General features: G+C 43.2%; 1 protein-coding gene across 1 annotated transcript in view; it reads right to left on the bottom strand.

The window, feature by feature from the left end:
* LOC124776310 (globin-1) overlaps positions 1-17,703 on the bottom strand; it is a 294,289-nt gene that overhangs the window by 27,688 nt on the left and 248,898 nt on the right. Inside the window, exon 3 of the mRNA XM_047251243.1 lies at positions 8,080-8,267. Coding sequence (XP_047107199.1) covers positions 8,080-8,264 — 185 coding nt within the window. The 5' untranslated portion in view covers positions 8,265-8,267. The remainder of the gene's footprint in view (positions 1-8,079; positions 8,268-17,703) is intronic.

Genomic DNA, 17,703 nt, shown 5'->3' with positions numbered 1-17,703 from the left:
CTGCATCAACAATCTCTCCATCATCCACCTACTGCTTTCCGCGGAGTGCATCATTCACTGGGCCAAACAGATGGAAGTAAGAAGGTGAGAGATCTGGGTTGTTGGGTGGATGAGGAAGAACAGTCCAATGAAGTTTTGTGAGTTCCTCTTGGGTGTGCAGACTGGTGAGGCCTTGCGTTGTCATGGAGAAGGAGAAGTTCGTTTGCATTTTTGAGGCGACGAACACGCTGAAGACATTTCTTCAGTTCCCTGAGGGCAGCACAATACACTTCAGAATTAATCGTTGCACCATGAGGGAGGACATCAAAAAGAGTAACCTCTTCTGAGTCCCTAAAGACTGTTGCCATGACTCTACCGGCTGATGGTGCAGCTCAAATGGTTCAAATGGCTCTAAGCACTATGGGACTTAACATCGGAGGTCATCAGTCCCCTAGACTTAGAACTACTTAAACCTAACTAACCTAAGGACATCACACACATCCATGCCCGAGGCAGGATTCGAATCTGCGACCGTAGAGGTTGCGCGGTTCCAGACTGTAGCGCCTAGAACCGCACGGCCACTTCGGCCGGCTGAGGGTGCGGCTTTGAACTTTTTCTTCTGAGGAGAGGTAGTGTGGCGCCACTCCATGGATTGGCGTTTTGTTTCCGATTCGAGGTGATGAACCTATGTTTCATCGCCTGTGACGATGATCGACAAAAATTGTCACATCAGCCTCGTAAGGCGCAAGCATTTCGCACATATGGTCCTTCGTTGCTCCTTATGGTCTTCTGTTAGGCAGCTATGAACCCAGCGGGCACACACGTTTTTAATACCCCAACTGGTGGACGAGTGCGTCGGCACTACCAACAGAGACGTCCAGTTGAGCAGCGAGATATTTCATTGTGATCCGTCGATCACCTCGACCTCGAATGAGTGTGTTCTCACGTTCCAACACCGCAGACGACACAGCTGTGTCCGGCCGACCGGCACGCGGGAAATCGGATAGGTTTGCGCGATCTTGTTGCGATAATGGCAGACGCCTCGCTCTACGACTAACAGTGCTTTTGTTCATTGCCAGGTATTCATAGCTACTTTGCACGCGCCTGTGAATTTCTTCGATGCTCTGGTTTTCCTCCAGAAGAAACCCAATAACAGCTCTCTGCTTAAAACGCACCTCCGTTACAGACGCCATTTTGAGGGCTACGTATAGCGCCGCTACCTATCGGAACTTCATGAAACTATAAGGCCCCAAGCGGGAATATTCCAGTACGTCCCATAACGAACATCGCATTTTTTAACGGTATATGCGGCAACGGATGATAAGTCTGCGATAACGCAGTTATTACTCGTGCATTACATTAGCCCTTACGTGATATACTTTCAAAATTAACCCAGTACGTGAAATAGTTTAGTAATCTTTTCGCTACAGGCAAGGAAGCGGTCAAGTATCAACCTACAAATAGGAATTCCAAGTAGTGCCTGAAAACGGGTCACAGTGTTCGAAATTCATTGCGAGGCATCGTATTTGATCAATGTATGTTTTGACATTCATGATTACAGACCATTCTCTTACTAATCAAATGAAGGAAAAGATTCATAGTTTGTACAATTTTAGTAAACATTTTTGGAAAACAGTGATCTATTAATTATTATATTTTGACTAAAGTTCAGTCCTGATCACACCATTTATGTATTAATGATATAGGTAACCGGTTTCGGTCCTTTTTACAAAACCATCATCAGACCTGTGGATAAATTTTAGGAAATACTAGAAACCAGTCTTTAAACAGAATGAAAGTGTCTAATGATGTCAAAATTTACCAAGATAAAATAAAATTAATTATACCCATGGCTCCCTTAGGATGGTAGGCGGAGCTCTCCTCGCTGCTACGCAGTCAACTGATGGTTATGAGTGGTGAGCACGAGCTTAAATATGCAGAGGCTCCGCCTACTTCTTGTCACACTACTTCACAACTGCCAATCAGCGTTCATAATATGACGCCATCGTCAAAGTATAAAAGTAGGAAATACACTAATAACAAAAAATTGATTCATTTAAATGTTTGATTAACAGATAGTATGTGTACAGCTTATTTATATTATAGATAAAAACAGTAAACTACGATGTGTAATAGTTGTGTCCTCTATGGGCAACCTTAATACTATTGCAGTGTCAGTTACATCAAAGATGTGAAATTCCTTGGAGTTGTGGTATATATCGATTATACCGAGTCGCCTATATCACAATTGCATCTTTGTTGGATGCTGCAGAATCGTCTTACTTTAACTGTAGTTTTCATAGCAATATTCTTTATAGCAGTAGGGTAGCAGCCAAGAGTACGTTCCGCATTATGTATGTCTGAATAACTGAGAGACCGCTGATTAAATTTTTAAAACTCATCGATCTAATAGTTTTTATAATAATCACTGTCAATTTAATAAATTTTTATATGTTGTACAGCATATTTTACATACATAGCTTTTGCCATGGGTATAACTAGTCTTATATTTTAAAAACAAAAGAGTAGATGCTTTTATTATAAAATTTCGTCAAAAAGGTCGTAATAATATTTTTCGCGAAAATCTAACTGTTCATTGAGCAGCATTGATGATTTGGTTTTCAAATGAGCAAATATCTCGATTTCTTCTAGGATATTCATAAGTAAGCCTTTATTTGCATAATGAAGAACTTGTAAATTCTGCTCTACTGTCCCCCCAGCATGATTATTGAATGCTATATGATGGCCAAATACTGACTTTGTTTGTGAGGTACCCGACGTATGTTCTTTGTACCTTATTGCAAAATTTAGACCTGTTTGGCTGATATATATTTTCTCATAGTCCCTACATTGGATCTTGTACATTCCTGATCTGGTAGATTTTCCATTATCTTTACTTACGGTATGTCTTAATTTTTGTTGTAAAATATTGTCAGTTGTAAATGCTATTGTTATTCCAGAAGTTTTGAATAAATTAATAATTCTATCTGATATGTTTCCCATATATGTCATCTTCATATATTTTGAATTACCTATTAGTGGAGTACTTTGTGGTTGTTGCACTTTATTAAAAATGATATCTACCTGTCGTGTGTTGAAAGAGTTGGTTTTTGCAATTTGTTTTAAGATGGTCATTTCTTTTTTGATCTCATTAGCTTCTAGTGGTAACTTTAGTATTTGGTGTATCATAGTCTTAAAAAATGCTTTTTTATACTTGTCAGGATGACATGATGTGGCATTAATAATAACATCAGTAGTTGTAGGTTTCCTGTATATGGTGAAGATATGTTTCCCATTGTTATTAGTTATAGTGAGATCTAGGTAGTTAATAGATTTTCTATTTTCATGCTCAACCGTAAATTGTAACTTTGGATGCATAGAGTTTAATTTTATAGCAAGTTTCTCAATTTCATCTTTTGAACCATTATAAAGCAATAATGTATCATCTACATATCGCTTGTTATATATGATTTTATTTGTGATATCAGGGTTATTTTTCAGGAATTGCGTCTCAATGTGGTTCACGAAAATGTCCGAAACTGCCCCAGCCAAAGAGTTGCCCATTGCTAAGCCATCTTTCTGACAATAGATTTTAGTATTAAAAGAGAAATAATTCTAATTTAAAGTACATTCAAGCAGTTCTATAAATTCTATTATTTAGTCTTTAGTCATATTTTTGTATTGTACTAAGTTATCCCTAATTATATTAATCGTCTCATTAACAGGTATATTTGTACACAAATTTTTAATATCTAATGAGGCGAAACTTGCACTAGTTGGAATGTCTATATTGTGGATTTGTTGTGCTAGTTTGTAACTGTTTTTGATACTGAAATTACTGTCATATATATAGAATGCTTTCAAAATTTTATTAAGTTTCATATTTAGTTTATTTGAAGGACTACTTTTGTAGTTGACAATGGGTCGTATAGATTTCTCTTTTTTATGCAGTTTAATCTGAGATCTTAATTTAGGTATTTGGGGATTCATATTTTTCATCATATTCTTTTCTTCAGGGGTCAAGAGGTGAATATTTTCATCGACTAATTTCTTGATCTTTATCTGGAACTTTGGAGTGGGGTCTTTAGTTACTTCAACGATCCCATTTTCATTAAAAAATGAGTGTTTTAAATATATAATCGTCTTCTTTAATAATAACAAGGGTATTTCCTTTATCGGCCTTTACCACAATTGCTTTCTCTGCTAGTAGTTTATTATTGATATTTTTAAGTGTTTTATCTTCAGTTTTTCTATGCAGTTTATTTTTCTCTTTTAGAATTAAATCTTTCGTTTTTAGGGCTATCTTACATGCTTCGGGTTTATTTTCGAAATTTTGCTTGTTGCTATAACATCAGCGATTATGTGTTTAACATTCGTATTATTTAGTGGGGGAGTTAAGTTATATTTTAAGCCTTTGTCAAGTAGCGACATTTCGGACTTTGTGAACTGAATATCTGTAAGATTCATTGTCCTTGGATAAAATTGATGTATATTGTTGACCTTTTCTAAAAGCTTATTTTGTTGTTTAGCTACGAGTAAATCAAATTTTCTCTGATGTCTTTGGGTAATCGCTTTACGTAAAGAGTCTATTTTCTCATCAATGCTGCTTAGTAAAATAGGAAAAAATCAAAGGTGAGAGTTCATTACTTAGCAATAAATGTAGACTATACATTTCGACATTTAAAAGATCTTTTATCTTAAAAGCTTCTCTAATTTCAGATTTAATCCATAAGATACTACTCTTTTGTTGTACATATGTTACATTACTAGATTTGGATTGGATATTGATTATAGCATATTTTGGTATGATGTGTTCCATGAGGCAAGTTTTATTAAATTTAATTTTCATACCAAGTTTCATAATTCATAAATGGTGTGATCAAGACTGAACTTTAGTCAAAATATATATATATATATATATATATATATATATATATATATATATATATATATAAATAAAAGATTCATAGTTTATTGTAGTATGGATGCATCCTTCAGCTTCGTTTAGAGGTGGTGTTTTATGCACTGTTTTCGGCGCTACAATGCTCCATCTTCAGACCTTTGTGTGATACTAAATCGGCCAATCATGAGAGTACCTGGGTAGCCACCATAATAGTCAGGTCGATGTACGGTGGTGATGAATTCCTTCCTTCCTGCTGCTGGCATCTAGTTGATGTGCTGATTCTGTCACTACAAAAAACAGGAAGGAAGGAATTCATCATCGTGGAGATAGATTTGATTGTGCCCTCTACTGAGGTGCATTATGGCTCTTACCCGGTCGTCAGCATGTTACTCAGTTTATCATAGAGGGACCAAGATATGGTGTCACTGTAGTGGCGAAATCGACTGTAAATAAAGCAATACTTTTAGACATAGCTGAAAGATTCACCCTAAAGAAAATGTAATGCCTTCATTTGATCAAGATCAGAATGATCTGCAGTCATGACTGTCAGATAATTCGTCTATCAAAAACTTCGCTTTTCTTGCTGTTGACTATCTGAATTTTATATCCGCTCTTTTTCAGCCATCGTCATCTATTTTGCTGCCCAAATATCAAAACTTATAAATTACTGTTAGTTTCTCATTTCGTAATCTACTTCCCTCTAATGTAATTCCGTTACATTTCATTACCGTTGTTTTACTAGTGCTGATTTTCTCATAATTTTGAGCATGTGATTTTGAATTGCGGCAACCGCAGCTAAACTTCCACATCTTGAAGGAAATAATCCACACTGGCTGTAGAATAATCCTCAAGTGGTAACGATTCAATATGTAAATTGAATGGGGATCTCTGCTATCAGCTGCAGCGGGACATTAAGCGGAATCAGCGGCGACTAGCGAAAATGCGTACCGGACCGAGATTCGAACCCGGGGTCTCCTGCTTACCTGCCGACCTCCTGTGGGAATCTCTAAATAGCGAACAGGAGTATAATTAACAGGGACTGCGGATAGGTGGCGCCCTTTGGGCTGAATCACATCCCTAGGCAGATTGGCGGAGAGATCGCTCTCTATGAGGACGACACCGCCATATACAGAAGCAGTCGCAGCTTCCTCCTCATACACTGCCACCTTCACCAACATCTCAAAATAACCCAGTGGTGCAACCGCTTGAAAATTGAAATCAATCCTGCAAAGTGCCAAGCGATCTATTTCGCCCCTAAAATCAAACTCCCGGATCGCCAAGTCACAATTGACGGCCGAGAGCTAACTTGGAGAAACTCAATCATATACCTGAGGGTCGAAATAGATCGCCGCCTAACATGGAACAGCTACCTCACTACCGCTGAAAACAAGAGCTGCGCCCTCTTCTGTAGGCTATATCCACTCCTGAAAGGCGATGGTATTACCATCCAATGCAAACTGCTCCTCTGGCGCCAGCTTATACTTCCAGTCATCCTGTAGGGCTTGGAAGTGTGGTCTATGGCGTCAGACATGGCACTTTCCCGACTGCAACTTCTCCAGATCAAAGTTTTCCGTGTCATTCTGGCGCGGGCAGATACGTCCCTAACACACAAATAAGTGACCTCCTAGGCCAACCCACTATCTACACATTTATTCAAGAAAAAATCCACAAAATTTTACGAAAGAACACAAACTTCGCCCCACTTTCTCATACAAAATTTAGGAAACGAACCACCAGAAGCTTCTCATAAACGCCCAAAATTAACCCTTACACGCCTCTTTAGAGACCAATAACACATACATAAAACACCAAACACAAGCCTTCACACAGAAAACATGCACACAATCGCAATCCCTCATTTCAAGAAAACCCCTAGCGCATTTCGAAGCCAGAAGGGCACTTCGAGTACAACCACAACACACATAGCCTCGTTGTCACTGGATGGGGGTGTGCATAAGCCGTGAATGTGTCGAGACAGTCCTTGCAGTTGTGGATGACGTTATGTCCCGGATGGAGCAGTGGTTACCGCACCTGCCTAGTAAGCAGGAGATCCCGTATTCGAATGCCGGTCCGGTACACGTTTTCGCTCGTTGCCCCTGATTTCGCGTAATGTCCCGCTGCAGATGATAGCAGTGATCCCCCTTTAATTTACATTTAGTGTTTCACAGCTGATGGATCTGCGTGGTGTCTGTTCTTTCGAAGGAACTGACACTGTGCCTTCAAATAAAGGTAAAGATTCTTTTTAACAAGTCATCACCGAAAGATAACTGCCTTAGAGCCACTACCCATCATTCACTCAAGTTGTAAACAAATAGCACGATAAAAGCGGTAGTCCATATTTAAAACGACGGGGCTAGCAGAACCGCACCACAGGCAGGAAGGTGGCAGAGTAGCACCAGGCAAAGCATACTCAACCACCTTCCTGCTTAAAATGGTTCAAATGGCTCTGAGCACTATGGGACTTAACTTCTGTGGTCATCAGTCCCCTAGAACTTAGAACTACTTAAACCTAACTAACCTAAGGACATCACACACATCCACGCCCGAGGCAGGATTCGAACCTGCGACTGTAGCGGTAGCGCGGTTTCAGACTGAAGCGCCTAGAACCGCTCGGCCACATCGGCCGGCGACTTTTTATTAAAAAGTATTCTACAGCCAGCGCGGATTATTTCTTTCAAAACATTATATCTGTTTCCACGACACTATCCAGTGCGTTCAACTGCTGCTCCAAATCCTTTGCTTCCACCAGAATTCCAATGACGTCGGCAGAGCTCAAAGCTTTTTAATTTTTTTTCACATTCTTATTCCTGAACTTTAATTCCCTTTTCTAAATCTCCTTGGTTTCCTCGACTGCTTATTTGGTTTACAGATTGAACAATACAAGGGATAGGATGTAATCCTGCCTCTGCCCTTTCTCGACTGCTGTTCTGATTCTATCCAGTCCGTACAACTGCTGCTCCAAATCCTTCACCTATACCAGAATTCCGATGTCGTCGGCAGAGCTCAAAGCTTTTTAAACTTTTTTTCAATTTCTTGTTCATGAACTTTAATTCCCTTTTCCAAATCTCCTTGGTTTCCTCGACTGCTTATTCGGTTTACAGATTGAACAAGACAAGGGATGGGATGTAATCCTGCCTCGACTACTGCTTTGATTCATGACTGCTTCCAGCAAACTAGAATGGCGTGGGTGTACTCACAGCAGCAGCAGCTCGGTGCCGTTGCCCTTGGCGTCCTGGCGCACGATGTCCCAGCAGTCGGTGACCATGCGCTTCTCGCGCGGCGTCACGCCCAGCACCGGGTCCGGCACGTCGAGCGCCGGGTCGTCGTCGTCGGCCGCCGCCGCCGCGGATCCGCCCCACAGGTAGCTCATCAGGCCGCCCATGACCTGCATAGCGACAGTGTCAGCAGTGAGACACCCCCACAAACAACTGGTGCCAGCGAGTCACTCTGGGACTATGTCCCACTGACATCACAGTACGATACCTTTCCGCAGCAAATTTGTTGTGGCGCAAGTAACAATGTACAAGAAATTACAGGTTTCAGAATAACTAATAAGTTAGCGCTTTTGAGACTGGACACTTGACGAGTGGCAGCGGGGCTTGGACAGAGGAAATTCCGGACGCCACGTATACAGTCTCCTTCCGAGCGTCAGAGACGACAAACGAACTGCATCGCCCTCATTTTCCTCAGCAGAGGCATTGCTCATTTTATGACACAACACGGCCTTTAACCCCAATACGCCACAGAATAGGAGTGAGACCATCAGCATTGTCTAGTTGTGGTGTTTAGGATCCCCTGAGCATGTGGTGTTCACATGCCAAGTGGAAGCTAGGAGAGATGAACCTCTCAAGGTGAAATGCAGTTAGGATCCCCGGAGCTTGTGGTGTTCACATGCCAAGTGGAAGCTAGGAGAGATGAACTCCTCAAGGTGAAATGCAGTTCCTAATTAGGAGGGAGGAACAACCATAGCTATACGTAGACCAGACAGTTATCATATACCGATTGACAGAGACCGTGAGCATTGCGGCGGGTGGTTGAAAAAAGCACATGAAATCAGCGGAAGAAATCACTCATGAGCTCCAAAGTGCTACCAGTAGTCCAGATAGCACTAGCACAATGACTGTGCGTAGGCAGATAAAAAGGATGGGATACAACAATCAAACAGCTCCTCATAAGGCAGTCAATGCTAGGCGACGCATGAGGTGGTCTAAAACGTGACGCCAATGGATAGGGATGATTGGAAACGAGTTATTTGGCGTGATGAATCACCATGTGGCTATGAGAAGGAAAGGGTTGGGTTTGGCGAATGCCTGGACCTCCATCGTGTATAGGGTCAACCGTAAATTGGTTAGGGTGTGGTCCACTTATTGCACCCAAAAAAAGGCTAAAAGCGGAACGATATGAACACATTTTACAGCATCGTGTGCTGCGTACAGTGGCGGAACAGTTCGAAGACGATGACTGATTGTTGTATCAACATGACAGTGCATTATGTCAAAAAGCAGCTTCTGTGGGGCACCTGTCTGTGTACAGTAACAGTCCACAAATCGACCGGCCTACCCAGAGTCCCGACCTGAACACATCAGTGATGAGTCAGAAGTCCAACATCACTACCTTCCCCGGTTTCGATTCTTGAGGAAGAAGGGCTGGAAAGGGTGCCATTCCTCCACAGACACTCAGATACATTCAAATGTCTGCAGAAGAATTCAAACCGTCATAAATACGAAGGTTGGCACACCTCGTATTAACGTCTGCTGATAGGTGTCAAGATACTTTTGATCAAGTTGTGTAGTAAAGGAATGAACCGCTTCTTAATGCTGCAGTGAAAATTGTTGACTGTGATGACTCAACGGAAAAGACAATCAGATTGCTTTGAACAACAACGGACCGCAAGTACACGTTTTACTCAGTAAAGCGAACCGCATACCTGGCAGTTAAAATAGTGCGCGTTGCTACCCGACAGCGCAAGCTGCTTGTTAACGAAGTTGAATGTTATCGGTGATCAGAAGAAGAAAGCAGTGACAGCACAGACGGAAAACGTGTCGAAAGATGCAAGAAAAACATTAAAGCTGAGCGCGTCATTGGTGTGCAAAGAGCGGTAGACGGGAAACGGTGCGTGGAATTTAAAAATTTACTTCAAAGAAAAATTAGTAAAGTGTCCACATCAAATATAAATGTGTTGTTAGGAAACAGGTCCTGCGATGTTCTGGACGACACAAGAAATACCAACCATTTGAGAACTTTACAGCTTATGCCATACAGAACATGATTCGAGGTTACGCGGAAACTAACAAGGGGAAGGTGTGAGGTCGGAAAATGGAGTGAATGGTCATGAGGTCTTTCATGCCCGGTGTCTCGCTTTAACACCGTTCACAGCGACGGACCTTCCTGAAGCCTATATCTAAGAGATGAATTTAGTTACCATTTGTTAAAACAATAGCGTTTTACTAAACAGCGCGATGATGTAGTTTGTAAGTTTCAATCTGATACTCTGTGGGGGCGCGCTTTCGATCTTACTAAATTTGAATTTAGCGTTTCTTCTGTCTTTTTCTTTGCTAATTCACTGCTTTACTACGCTCTTTACTAAACACATATGTAATATGTACTGGATTTGGAAATACGCCCTAATCTTCTTCACCGCTTCTCTCTCTCTCTCTCTCTCTCTCTCTCTCTCTCTCCCTCCCTCCCTCCATCACCTCCCCCTCCCCCCTCCCTCTCTCCCTCACCACCTCCTCCTCCCCCTCCCTCTCTCCCTCACCACCTCCTCCTCCCTCTCCCTCTCTCCCTCACCACCTCCTCCTCCCCCTCCCCTTCTCTCTCCTCCTCCTTCCCGTCTATCTCTCCATCTCTCCACTTTCTACATCCACTTCCAATCACCCCTCTGCCTGTCTCCTCTTTCTCCCTCTCTCTGAGCTTGAACCTTGTTTACTATTATTGCAATGTCAGATTCTGTAGTCGTGTCCTCATCATAAGTCAATAAGCCGTAAATACAACTTTCTTCACTATTTTATATTTTACATATATATTTATATATTATATACCATATATCAAAAATGTGTAGCATATACGTGTCCAACCGCTTATCACAGTAACATGTAAAAATTTCAAGTGAATCAGTTGAGTACTTCGAGAATTTTGATAAGTTTCCCCTTTATATATTAAATATTTATTTATATATCAAATACTTTTAAGAAAGAGGTATATAAAAACACGTGCGTATTCGAATGCAACACTGTGTCAAAATTTCAAAGCAATTGGTGAAGAACTTTCGTGGATTAAAAATTCCGAACAAACGAACATTTACATTTTTATTTAGGTAAATGTTGCGATTTATAATTTTTAGACCGATAGTCGTCATAGAAATATTTGTAACAAGTATTATTCTCACACTACAAACATTGTATGAAAGACATCTTGTCACAGCTGCATTACATTTTGTATAAATTTAAGGGGAAATTTATGTCATTAACATAGTGCAGCATTGGTTTTCCGTATGTTATTTTTGCAGCATCTAACTGAAATTCAGATTCGTTCTGGATGTATTAATTTTGCAGCCATCAACAAGTGCATTTGAAATTCCGTAGTCTTCTCCCTCATTTTTGGTCATATACCTCAATCCATTTCGACGCTGACAAAAATAAGGAACTCATCGTTCCACTTACATTAAACTAATGACTTACAGCGTGCAAATGTGACTCTATACACGCTCAGCTATCTCGCCATATTTAGTGCATGCATAATTTTAACGTATGGCGAGTAAACTGCTGTCGTACGGTCACCGAAAATGGTATCTCCTGTACGAAGGCTCACTGTGAGATAGATGGCACTTTTACCTACATCACCATTCGACACGTTTTCCGATCATCGCCCCCCATTCGCCTCCTCCTCTTGTGAAAAATATTCTTGCCTAAATTCAAGGTATTGCATCGTTTCTTTCGCCAAGGTACTAGACGGGAAAGGGTGGCGGACCCATTGTTCTGACCGTCTGTTACCCCCGGAGAAGATCCCCAGTACTCACGTTGAGGTAGGCTGAGTGGACCTGAGGCCAATCTGGAGGAACTGGAATGAGGGAAATTCCGTCCTTCTATCTGGGATTGAAACAAGGACTTCCAGGGGCTGGAGTCCAGCGCTCTGCCAGCTAGACAGCCAAGCCCACCTACTCTGTAGGAATTCGTTTCTCAGATCTGCCAGAATTAACGAATTATCAGGTAAGAGCGGGATGACAGTTGCAAAAAAAGAAACCGACAAACGTCATTAAATTATTATGAAAATATGAGGCAAAAAATGTAAGTGGCCTGCGCCTTATTTAGACGAAAAATAGATTCATATTTATTAATTCTGTGAATAAGTGCTAGAAAAGAGACAATATCTGACGAGTGTTGCCAATGAAGAGTGCCGCTCTATGTTTAATTGTGTTGCGCAGATTCACGTATAGGCTCTAGCGTGTGGCAGCTTTATACTTTTAAGAATACTGGAGTATACGATGCCACTATCTCCCCTCCCTGTCTCTCGAGAGTATGCACGACAGTGCTGCCACCCTGGCGAGGTTTTTGGGGTCGCTTTTCCTGGTATTAACTGCCAAAGGAGTTTCCCAAGAACATTCTATGGCCGCGTAACTGACACATCGAAGTTCTCAGCATTAAATCAATCACGCCCGGTGTCGACTGTTGGTTACTGTCCAGTGGAATAATGTGAAAGACTCGACACAGGCTGCGCCTATCTGTCCACCTCGGCCAATACGACAACTGCTTTGGCAGTTAATACCAGAAAAAGCGACCCGAAAACGGCGCCGTCTATATCAGCTCACGGGGAAATTAAAGTTTGATTAAATGGTGTCGTGACTGTCTCAGCATACAATCATAGAAAAAAATTGGAAACAGGGGTTTTGGTTGCAGGCAAGCTCTTCATGCTCAGTAGCCAATAATGTCAACTGTTGTTATTTAGACTGGCATTTGTATCCCGAAATCCAGAGTATGGTGTGTGACGGAGAGTAAATATGGAACAAAAGTTCTCCTTGACTCTGGAACCGAAACCCTGGGGGGGGGGGGGGGGGGGAGGGGGAATTTGTAGGATGATACACTGCCGCCTTCTTGTTACTAGCGTCAGATAGAGCTACTGCAACACCACAAAAGATATGACACGCAGTTAAAGGGGAGATATCACCACTCTTCGCAGGCTGAGAAGATAATTCCGACGGCCTGCAGTGCCTACTATTACCATTAGAGAAACATTAGGACGTGCCTTGTCTGAACCAAAAGGATCTCACAGACGTGCGCATTTAATTCAAAATTCGCTCGTCAATTGTCGCACGGCGTAGGCACTAACATAGCTCGCTATCAGCGAGTCGCTTTGTCAGGATCTGTAGTCAATCTTTGCTTACTTGAAACAGTGGAATACTTGCGAGTGAAGAATTTCAGAGGACGCACAGCTTAACCAGCGTCACGTAGGATGGTGCTTCCGCGCATAGAGGCGGAGCGGCAGGGTAGCGTGGGAGGGGATAAGATCTGCCCATGCGCGGCAGCACAGAGCGGGAAAACAGAAGTCCACGTCGCCGAACCGTGATGCTGCGGACAATAATCAAGTTCATTTGCCTGCGGCACATCATATGAGACGTTCAGATCTGCGACGGGAATAGCACATTTTAAAACCGACTTCTTTCAATCGTCACGAGAAAAACCTTACTCTACGTCTTGACGACGTTGCGTCCACTTCTTTTTTCTGATACACTGTTGAACTACCTCCTCCTCTTGTATCGTGCATCTTTATGAGGGATGTGATTCCTAATGCGCCTATGGTATTTTTTCAACAATAAACGCTCTTCTTATCATATTTGAAACTACTGTCTTTTAAAAATTTCTTTACACTGACGAAATGCTGCCTTAGAAGCCAATTCCCTCATTGATAACTGAAAGATGTTTTTGTTATGTCAGGTATTCACCATTCAAACGGAGCACATTAAAAAATCTTTGTCAAAATCATCCAATTGTGTTACAGGTTTCTTGCGATTTCGATGCTTTCCAGGCGACACAAAACCTACCTTTCCGATGTTCCTCCAGCTGTGACACTTCCGTTTACAACACTCTTATCGACACGACATGCTTCTGTAGTCCGTTCTTGTTTCTTCAGATGTCAACGGAGGAGTCCTGCTTTCAAATTCACATTTGAAAAATGTTATAAATACGGTAAATAATCCTCCTCGCCCGCTTGTGAAGCACTTGAAGTTTATTGCCGCCGCCTGACTTTTTTTTTAAGTCTTTTGATGGCGGCGAAACATTTACAGACATACATTCACAGGTATATTGCTTAAAAAAAAAACCTGACAGTTGAATGAATAATTCGGCTGTTGAAATACAGCAACAGTGCAGCATGCAGGAAAAAGATACTCGCTGTGTAGCTATACCTAGCTGCTAGGAGCTCGGAAAGTGAATGAATCCTATTGACTGCTAGCGGTTGATGGAGGGAGATGCGCAGAATGGCTGAAAATTGGGCCGCCTTCCTACATGACGTGGACTTCAAATACTGCAAGGAGCGCCTGGAAGTAGAGCTGTCGCTTCTCAACCGTCTTACGACATTTTACACAGCCATCTCTCGGACGAGAAGTGTAACACGGATTTAGTTATTTGCGATGAATATCTTGACAAAGGGGAACACGCAATTTTCAGGACCAAAGAGGGTATCGAGAAAAAACTCTTCTGCTACCGCCAGATTGTGTTCAAATGATCCTGTCTCGTCTGTGCTTCAGGTTCCTGCAAGAATTAAGCTGTCGCTATGAAGTTCGAACTCTTCTCTGGAGACATTGAGAGCTGGCCCAGTTTTTGGGAACAGTTTGAAAGATGTACTAGCTACTATTAATAATGTTCTGAAGAGGATATCTAGTAGGCGACCGCAAACAAATGGTGTATGGCACTATGGTAATTCCTTCGACTTATTAAGACACTAAGAGAATTCTTCAGGCAAAGTATCGAGACGGCGAAGGCATAATACAGCTCACTTAAGACTACGGTACTTAGAAGCACTGCAACCCATTCCACTTTAATTAATACAACATTCATAGAATGCAGTAGGTATGTCCCAGCTCTGAAATCCTTGGGTGAGGATGTAAATGCCTATGGCAAGGATCTCACACGAAAACTTTTGCACGATTTCTCCACAGACATTTGACGATGCTGGATAGTCTACGACAAGAGGGAGACCTATCATTAAAACCTTTCTGCAGCTCTCTCTACACGCTGACGATAGAGTCTTACTGGATTCTTCTGATACAAGATCAACGTTAACAATGTAGAAGATCACATTAATGCAAGACAAAGGACAATTTATCCATTCTCACGCCAAAGAAATGTTACACCTGCCTAATACCGTGTAGGGCTCCCTCGAGCTCGCAGAAGTGTCGCAGCACGACGTGGTATGGACTCGACTAATGTCTTAAGTAGTGCAAGAGCGAATTGACAACACGAATCCTGCAGGGATGTCCATAAATCCATAAGAGTACGAGGCGGTGGAAGCTTTTCTGAACAGCACGTTGCAAAGCACCAAGATATGCTCAATAACGTTCGTGTCTGGGGAGTTTGGTAGCTCAGAAGAGCGTTCCTGTAGCAATTCTGGACGTGTTGGGTATCGCATTGTCCTGCTGGAATTTTCAAGTCCATCGGAATGCACAGTAGACATGAATGGATGCAGGTGACCAGACAGGATGCTTACGTACGCGTCACCCGTCATAATCTTTTCTAGACATATCAGGGGTCCCCTGCTGACATGCAGGGTCCATGGATTTATGAGGTTGTCTTCATACCCGTACATGTCCATCCGCTCGACACAATTTGAAAGGAGATTCGTCAGAAGGGGAAATACACTCCTGGAAATTGAAATAAGAACACCGTGAATTCATTGTCCCAGGAAGGGGAAACTTTATTGACACATTCCTGGGGTCAGATACATCACATGATCACACTGACAGAACCACAGGCACATAGACACAGGCAACAGAGCATGCACAATGTCGGCACTAGTACAGTGTATATCCACCTTTCGCAGCAATGCAGGCTGCTATTCTCCCATGGAGACGATCGTAGAGATGCTGGATGTAGTCCTGTGGAACGGCTTGCCATGCCATTTCCACCTGGCGCCTCAATTGGACCAGCGTTCGTGCTGGACGTGCAGACCGCGTGAGACGACGCTTCATCCAGTCCCAAACATGCTCAATGGGGGACAGATCCGGAGATCTTGCTGGCCAGGGTAGTTGACTTACACCTTCTATAGCACGTTGGGTGGCACGGGATACATGCGGACGTGCATTGTCCTGTTGGAACAGCAAGTTCCCTTGCCGGTCTAGGAATGGTAGAACGATGTGTTCGATGACGGTTTGGATGTACCGTGCACTATTCAGTGTCCCCTCCACGATCACCAGTGGTGTACGGCCAGTGTAGGAGATCGCTCCCCACACCATGATGCCGGGTGTTGGCCCTGTGTGCCTCGGTCGTATGCAGTCCTGATTGTGGCGCTCACCTGCACGGCGCCAAACACGCATACGACCATCATTGGCACCAAGGCAGAAGCGACTCTCATCGCTGAAGACGACACGTCTCCATTCGTCCCTCCATTCACGCCTGTCGCGACACCACTGGAGGCGGGATGCACGATGTTGGGGCGTGAGCGGAAGACGGCCTAACGGTGTGTGGGACCGTAGCCCAGCTTCATGGAGACGGTTGCGAATGGTCCTCGCCGATACCCCAGGTGCAACAGTGTCCCTAATTTGCTGGGAAGTGGCGGTGCGGTCCCCTACGGCACTGCATAGGATCCTACGGTCTTGGCGTGCATCCGTGCGTCGCTGCGGTCCGGTCCCAGGTCGACGGGCACGTGCACCTTCCGCCGACCACTGGCGACAACACCGATGTACTGTGGAGACCTCACGCCCCACGTGTTGAGCAATTCGGCGGTACGTCCACCCGGCCTCCCGCATGCCCACTATACGCCCTCGCTCAAAGTCCGTCAACTGCACATACGGTTCACGTCCACGCTGTCGCGGCATGCTACCAGTGCTAAAGACTGCGATGGAGCTCCGTATGCCACGGCAAACTGGCTGACACTGACGGCGGCGGTGCACAACGGCTTCGAAAACCCATATCGATGGTGTTTCGTCGAATGGTTCGCACGCTGACACTTGTTGATCGCCCTAAATGAAATCTGCAGCAATTTGCTGAAGGGTTGCACTTCTGTCACGCTGAACGATACCTTCATCCGTCGTTGGTCACGTTCTTGCAGGATCTTTTTCCGGCCGCAGCGCTGTCGGAGATTTGATGTTTTACCGGATTCCTGATATTCACGGTACATTCGTGAAATGGTCGTATTTCATCGCTACCTCGGAGAAGCTGTGTCCGATGGCTCGTGCGCCGACTATAAACACCACGTTCAAACTCACTTAAATCTTGATAACCTGGCATTGTAGCAGCAGGAACCGATCAAACAACTGCTCCAGACACTTGTTGTCTTACACAGTCGTTGCCGACCACATCGTCGTATTCTGCCTGTTTACGTATCTCTGTATGTGAATACGCATGTCTATACCAGTTTCTTTCACTCTTCAGTGTATAAGCGTAGGCCGAGATGGTAGAAGGGTGACAGACTGAAAAATAAAAATGTATGATATTTTCGGTGGTAGTATGATATTTGTGTCATGGGTTGCATGACTCATTTGCAATGACTTCCTAACAACACTGATTTGAACATCACAAAGGTCCAGAATGAGATTTTCACTCTGCAGTGGAGTGTGCGCTGATATGAAACTTCCTGACAGATTAAAACTGTGTGCCGGACCGAGACTC

This window comes from Schistocerca piceifrons, chromosome 2 (assembly GCF_021461385.2).
Source record: "Schistocerca piceifrons isolate TAMUIC-IGC-003096 chromosome 2, iqSchPice1.1, whole genome shotgun sequence".
NCBI lineage: Eukaryota > Metazoa > Arthropoda > Insecta > Orthoptera > Acrididae > Schistocerca > Schistocerca piceifrons.
This window is presented reverse-complemented; position numbering and strand designations above follow the sequence as displayed.